The sequence below is a fragment of the Echinops telfairi genome, unplaced genomic scaffold (genome assembly GCF_000313985.2).
Source record: "Echinops telfairi isolate 266 unplaced genomic scaffold, ASM31398v2 ScPeMD7_21;HRSCAF=78, whole genome shotgun sequence".
Classification (NCBI taxonomy): domain Eukaryota; kingdom Metazoa; phylum Chordata; class Mammalia; order Afrosoricida; family Tenrecidae; genus Echinops; species Echinops telfairi.
This window is the reverse complement of record NW_022103918.1, coordinates 4822105-4829546: the sequence shown is the minus strand read 5'-3', so window position 1 is coordinate 4829546 and position 7442 is coordinate 4822105. Positions and strand designations below refer to the sequence as shown.

The following is a 7442-nucleotide window of genomic DNA, read 5'->3' as shown; positions in this document are numbered from 1 at the left end:
CTGTACTGTAGTCAACATTAATAATTGTATTTGAGTGGATAAAGTAGAGAGAAGTGTCAGTTATATTATGTGATGTTATTAACCTAAATAGAAACTGACACATAAAACAAGTGGAATTCACTAGGGTTTATTTAACAAAAGAAATTTCTAATATTAAAGGCAGCTACAGTGATTATTACTTTTTGTTTGGGTCTTTTTTCTTTCGATATATTTACATTTCAATGTTTTGCTTCCAGGCCAGCAAAATATGTAAACAGATGTTTTAACATGGTAGTATACTAATATGGTAGTGGATCATTGATATGTATGCTCTGAAACTATGAGAATTTCCCATTTCTTTACCCTTTAGGGTAACTGTTCATTTTAGACATTCCACTAGGGAATTGATTCATTATAACATGTTTCATGTGTTATTTTTGTCAGACACAGAGTAAAGTATTTGGTAGTCAGTAGGAAACAAGATAGATTCCTTTTTCTTCAAGTTCTTTCAAAGAAATAAATATATTTCTAAACATATATAAACCATAAATGAAGGTATTATATTAAGATGATAGCACAAAAGTAGTGCTAAGAATAACTAGAGAAAGACTTTCTTAAGTAGTCGTAATGAAGGCCTCCTTCAGAAGATGACGCCCAGGGAGAGACTTCACCACCAGATCATTTACTCAGATGAAGAACTGAAGAAAGAGCATTTCAATTAGAGGCAATACTACGTGAAAATGCCCTGGGAAAGGAAAAGAAACAGCATCTTGGGATTATAAGAAGGAAACCATGTTACACTCTTAAAGTGGTTGAGGAAGAGTAACACAAAATGAAATCAGCACATGGTGGTAAGCAGTTTGTCCACGATGCCATGTACTTTGCTGTATATCATACAAGGCATCGATGGCATCAGATTGGTTTGTGTCTCTTGTGACACCATTATGGTGACAGTCATGTGACCATATTCCATCCCCATGGACCTCTTCCCACACTAGATCATAGGAATATTTATTAATAATTTTAACTACTGAATCACGTGATACATATTATTTTAATTGATTCAATGCAATAATTTTAGAATATATGAATACTAGTAAAACAATTGCTTTACAAAATCCCCATTGTATTACAACTTGATTAATAACTGAGCAGAAACTGCTCTTGATTTTTCTCTATTTTTTAAAATTACTGCTTTCTCAAAATAGTTCTAAATATAGATCTATAAATACTATTTACCACAACATTTTATTTAAAAGGCCAGTAAATTAGACAGAAACGGTGTGATAGTTACATAATCTGTTGTCACTTTGAGACTTAACAGCAAAGGAGTGGAGGTTAACCTGTCAATCAGGTCACAGTTTGATGACCTCATTTGGAGGCCCTAAAGAGAAAAATAGCTCACTGGAGGCAGGACACACTACTCCCTGGGAGACATCCCTGTTGAGAAGACACATGGGGCTATGCCAGAGCCCAGGAGCTGAAGCAGCCACGTGGAGACCCCTGCCAGCGCTGATATGCTTCCACTGCCACTTTATCCACAAGAATCTCCACCCACTGGCCTGTGATCTTTCTGCAGCAACATCATTGCTTGTGTTTCATGAGTCTGAAGAGGACTTTATAGATTGGTATCGGACATATGGACTAATATCAGACTTAGAGACTTGATCTGGACTGGGTTGAGATGTTCCCTCAATATTCAACTGCTCTTGTATATAAAGCTCTTTCTTATACACAAATCAGTGTCTATGAATTAGTTTCTCTAGTCCACTCAGACTAACACAAACAGTAACTATGAAAACACTGGCACTGTGAGACAAAGCATCTTTGGAATTGAATAATAATGGCAGCACTGACCGGAGTGCATGGGAAGATTTAAAAAGTAAATCATCATAGAGTTTTGAAGGAATATTGATACGTGTACACCAGGCTTACAAAATAATCTTATTCTTATAACTAACTATAGGAATCTTTTAAAGAATAATAACTTTCTCTTAGAAAACAGTATAATAATTTTCTAGTCATTTCGTTTTATCAGCTTCTGACAGTATCACATGGTACAGTCTGCGCTCCCTGTGCCCCGTCCAAGTGATGCTAGTGTGAGGCCTTGAATTCCAAGGGGAGTGAAAACACATTGAAAAGTTTTGAAAAAGGAGTCATGTAATCTGATTAACTTTTCGAGTGATCCCTTTGACCACACATTAAAGAATGCATCGGAGAGGAAGTTAGTGCAGCATTCTAGGCAAGAGGACACGGTAGCTAGAATTAGGGTGATGATAAAGATGAGTGAAAATAACTGGGTTTGGGAGACATTGTTTGGAAGTGGAATAAACATGGTTTGAAGGTGAGCTAGAGATGGGCAATTACACCGATTGAGAAGTGAAGGTGTCAAGGTTAAATGGAAGGTTCGATGGTTTTGAATTGGTCAAATGAACAAATGTAGGAACTGTTTTCTAGAGGCTTAGAAAGCAATTGGGTTTAACTCCAGGGCTAAGCCATGATACTAGACCTGGGATGCCCATTTGAGAGTTATCCAGCCAAAGAAAGTTTATTTTTGAAATTAACATTTTCTAAACAGAATAGTGACCCCAATTGCCTGTTTCCTATGATTGGATAGAAAAGTCCTCAGTGATTTTGGCTGATCATAACTCTTATTATTTATTATCTGTGTGATCTTGGCCTAACCTCTGAGCCTTCCTGAATATCTTTTTAAATGGGATCATATATCTGAATTATTTTTCACACAGAACTTTGTAAAGTCAAATGATAAAATGCATTTGAAAGTGCTTTGTAACTCTATATGAATGATGCTATAAGCATGAAAAGAAATTTAAAGTAATATATAAACTGCACTGAATCCTATTTCTTAATTAAAAAGCTATATGATGTAAGAATACTAAGTAATTTTTCATCATATTTTGCAGCAAATATTTTCTTTTAAAATGCTCATATGTTTAGAGTTTAATAGACTCCTTACATATCACAATAAAACCAGTTCTTTCTTAGTTTCATGCCTTGGGCATGATATTATTGAGCACAGTCAACTGTGCCCTACACCTTGCAAAGTAGCAGTATTAAACCTACTAATTCACTTATAGTTCTTCTAGGGATTTTGGCTTTATCCAGAAAATTCCTGTTCAAGGAAATCTAAGTACCCTTAGTTATGAATTTAATACTATTAATCCATGATAAAATTCTGATCTTTTGGAACCTGTCATGATAGGTAAATTTTGATTTATCTGATTTACTGAAACCACTTTCTACCTCCTTGAAAGATGGTAGAGTGTGGGGGGAAAGTTGTTCACTCCTTAGGCAAACAGGACGGGTCCACCACCTTCCATGGGTCATGGCCCCTGGGAGAATGCTGATGGCTGAGCCATGGGAGCTGAGGAAGCAAAGCTGACCTGTCTCTCCACATGAGATAAATGGACCCTTGCCTCTTGTTCCCTGACTAAAGCTGCAGAAGACCGCAGTCTGCACACTTCTCAGTTACTTCATGTTCCCAGCCTCATCCTCGTCTCCTGTCTGCGAACAACTTGGCTTTGTAAACCTTCACATTGTGAATTGTCCTTTTGTGTAATCTTGGCATGAGATGCATGCTATGTGACAGGAAGAGCACTTGAACCTGGCCCAAATAAAGTCTGGGGCTGTGGAGTGTCTATAATGAAGGAAACCTCACACACCCGAACTTTTGGCTAGCCTTTTGTCTCTATGTTTTCTCATTGAAAATCGTGACCCCTCTTAAACTCACTCGTAAAGTAGTGAAAGATCTGGTGTCTACATTATCTTACATTTGAGCAGTCTTTTTTCACTACTTTACGCCGACCTACATCTAATCATTCTCTGCTTTGCTGTTTTGAACTGAATGATTTCTAACTTTTATGTTCTTTTTCTAAAGTTAAAGTTCCTAAGTACCACAGGAAACTAATCTTTCAAAGCATACACGATTATTTAATTAGCTCCTAGGCATTAATTAACAAGTGTCACTTAAGAAAATGAAAGGAATTCTGCAGGAAAGGAACTACACTATTTATACATTCAAATATTCAAGCATGATATGTACAGTGGGCAAATTTCATTCAAAAGACTAGGTTCACTCACAGTAAGGGAGACTGCTTCTGTGAAAGTCTGGAAATATGTGTTAAGTACTCTTTTTGTAGTTCTCTAAGATTGCTTCTGCTCTCTTCAGGATCCAGTTCCATGTCCTCCAATCTGGTTGCTGGGAAATCAATCTGAAATAAAGGAATGATTTGCCATTTATTGAAGGTATCTCAATGATGCATTATTAAATCCTCCTCAGATTTGTAGAACCTAACCTACTCAATGCATTTGTTGATTTTGATTTATGGGGACCCTGTGTAGGGTTTCTAACTTTACAAGGTATAAATCTTTACAAAAGTAGATAGCCTCTGCTTTCTATCATAAAGAGGCCAGTGGGTTTGAACCCACAACCTTATGATGAGCAGGCTAATACTTATCTGACAATACCAACAGAGATCTTGTATAACCTACATCCCCTGTCCCTGAGTTGATACCCACTCATAGCAACCCCTGTAGGATAGGGTAGAACTGCTCAGGTGAATTTCTGAGACTTTAACTCTTGGGAAAGTCTGTCTTTGGTTATTTGTTATTTAAAAATGTCATGATTTAAGCAAGCACTTGATAAACATACATGATATTTGCTTGAACCTCAATCATTATATGTTATATATTAGAGTTATGTAATGCTTTCTGAGTCAAAATAAGACAAAATATGAATTATTCATGAAGCTAAAAATGTTACATATTTAATGCTGGTGTTATATCGTTTGTATATTTTGGTTTCATATATGACATGGTGGAATTAAAGTTGATAATTATAATTTTTCATGGTATCATTCAGGGAAAACAAATAGCCACTTTATTTTCGATTCATACATTCTATCAGCCAGAGAAATACTTTTTAGACAGAAGAGAAAGCTTTTCTCAGGTGAAGACCCATTTTGTGAGCATACAATGAAACAGAACTTTTTTCCTACTTTTTGTTTTTTTAGGTCAGATTTATAGTTAGAGCTAAAATCCAGGCCTCCTTTGTCCCAGTTCAATGTTTCTTCCCTTGTACCATGTGTGTTAGGTCGGGTTGATCAGAGATACTAATCTAGTGACATTCATATGTATGTAAGAGAGAGTTTTTTACCAAAGAGCAATTGTATATCGAGAAAACATCCCAGCCAAGTACAAATCAAGTCCACAGGGCCAATATTCGCTCATCTGTCCAGTACTAGTCCATAAATTCCTCTTCCGACTCATGCAGTCACATGAAATGATGCCATATGCAGGAAGATCACAGGCCAGCGGGTGGAAAGTCTTGTGGATCTAATGGCGGTGGGAGCACTTCACTGCTGGGGCGGGTCTCCATGTAACTTCCACAGCTCTCCGAGTGGGCCTTCTCAACAGGAAGGCGAAGCAGAGATTCCTTGCAGGTGTCTGCCCGCGTATGCCTGGCTTGGCAACAGGAAGACGAAGGCAGAGGAAGGGGAAGTCCTCAGAATTCTCATGAGAAGCCCACACCCACAAGGAGGCATAATCAGGCTGTGACCTGTTTGAGAAGCTGAATGCCACCGCTACATCTATTTATCAAGTTGACATGGAATTATGTAACTACCACAGGCCGCCCCTTGTCAGCTTGACACTTTTACACAACTCTTTAGTCATACATATTTTAATTAAACAAAACAATAAAAAAATCATATGTATACCTAACAGGATAAAGCTAAAATTCATATAACTAAGACTGTGTCAGGCTTCATTGAAACACAATAGTCCATAAGTGAACAAAGCAAAAATATTCTATATTTAACAATTGCTGTTCTGTGAATACCTGTACCACAATCCTATGAACATATTTCCCTACCTATGAATGTTTGTAAGTCAGCAACTTCATGCCTTTATCCTCTAATTTGGGGAATCCAATTTCTCTATTGCCCACTTGTATCAACCCAGTGCTCTGAGGAGATAAGCATGTTCTTTGATGTGAAGAGTCTTCATTCCAGTTGGAACCTTGTGAGTCTGAATCCATAAGCAATGTCAAATCATGGCAGGCCATGCATAAAGTCAGAAACAATATGTACCAATTCACCGGCTCTAAAATCTTATCTTCATCTGGTTGGTTTCTGGTCAACTCAATGTGTGCCACCTTGCTTAGACTAGCCAGGGTGCCCATTGGCTGCCTTGCTTTTAGACCATGGGACCCTTTACATCACAAATTCTCAACAACCCTAACCCTCTTGGGCCAAGCCATGAACTTCTTCAAACCAGCGAACCCACTCTCATCTTCTCCTCTAGTCCTTATAAACCAGGTCCATGTGTGTCAGTGACCAGACTCAACTGGTCGTTCTATTTCTGCATTTCTCCAACTTCCCCGCAATAAGTGAATCCAGGTGGTTACCTAGAAATCATTGCAGGCTGCCCGTAGGCTCCCTTTAACGTTCAGTGCTAGTGAGGAGAATTTCTTCATGGCTCCTGTGTTAGTCTGGACTGACTAGAGAAACAAATTCATAGACACTCACATGTGTGTGAGAAAGGGCATTAGATAAAAGAGCAACTATATATTGAGAAAACAGCCCAGCCCAGTCCAGATCAAGTCCATAAGGCCAATATTAGCCCATCTGTCCTATACTAGTCCATAAATTCCTCTTCAGACACATGCAGTCGCATGCAATGGTGCCATGTGCAGGAAGATCACAGGTGAGTGGGTGGATAAAATGCTCGTGGAAGTTTCTCCGTGCTGGCATGTAGGTCTCCACGTGGCTCCTCTGCTTTCCAAGTGTGGCTGCTCAACAGGGGGGTTAAACAGAGACAGCAAGGTTTCAGTAAGTCTCTGCCTGGCTTGTCAGCAGGAAGACAAAGGCAGAGAGAGAGGGGAAGTTTCCAGAATCCTCGTGAGATGGCCATGCCTTCAAGGAGGAATGGTGCAGCTGTGATCTGACTGACAGGCTAGACCTCACCTCAACACCTATTTATCAAGCAGACATGAAATTATGTTACTACCACACCATGCTTCAATAATATTCTAACTCATGTAAATACAATAACAGTTAACAAAAAGACAGTGCTGCAATCTGGCAATGAGCTCCTTATACTTGTTTAAGGTTACCCTGCTTGAATAATATAGTATTAGAAAATTCAGAGTTCATTTTTCTTTGCTGAACTGTTAGATGGGCATCACAGATAAAATTGAGACACGTTATGAAGAGAATTTTGTGAGCTAGTTTGAAATACAATTTAATCTATTTGAGTTCTTTTTTTTTTTTAAGGCTTAGGATTTCCATTCTGTAACCCCTAATAGTGGTCACAATATTTGTTTTGGGTTTCAGTAGATCACTTACTACACCAACATACCCCCAGCAATATTACTGCCATTTTTGCCTGTTAACTGGGAGATTCACTTTGGTGTCTTAGAGAGAAGTGTGTCTGATACTAGT

The 7442-nt window shown here is 38.3% G+C and overlaps 1 protein-coding gene across 3 annotated transcripts in view; it reads right to left on the bottom strand.

Moving 5' to 3' along the window:
- Positions 1 to 7442, bottom strand: part of PIK3C2G (phosphatidylinositol-4-phosphate 3-kinase catalytic subunit type 2 gamma) — a 471530-nt gene that overhangs the window by 294936 nt on the left and 169152 nt on the right. For all 3 annotated transcript variants that reach the window (XM_045288491.1, XM_045288490.1, XM_045288492.1), the window contains one exon: positions 4081 to 4211. In XM_045288491.1, coding sequence (XP_045144426.1) covers positions 4081 to 4211 — 131 coding nt within the window. The remainder of the gene's footprint in view (positions 1 to 4080; positions 4212 to 7442) is intronic.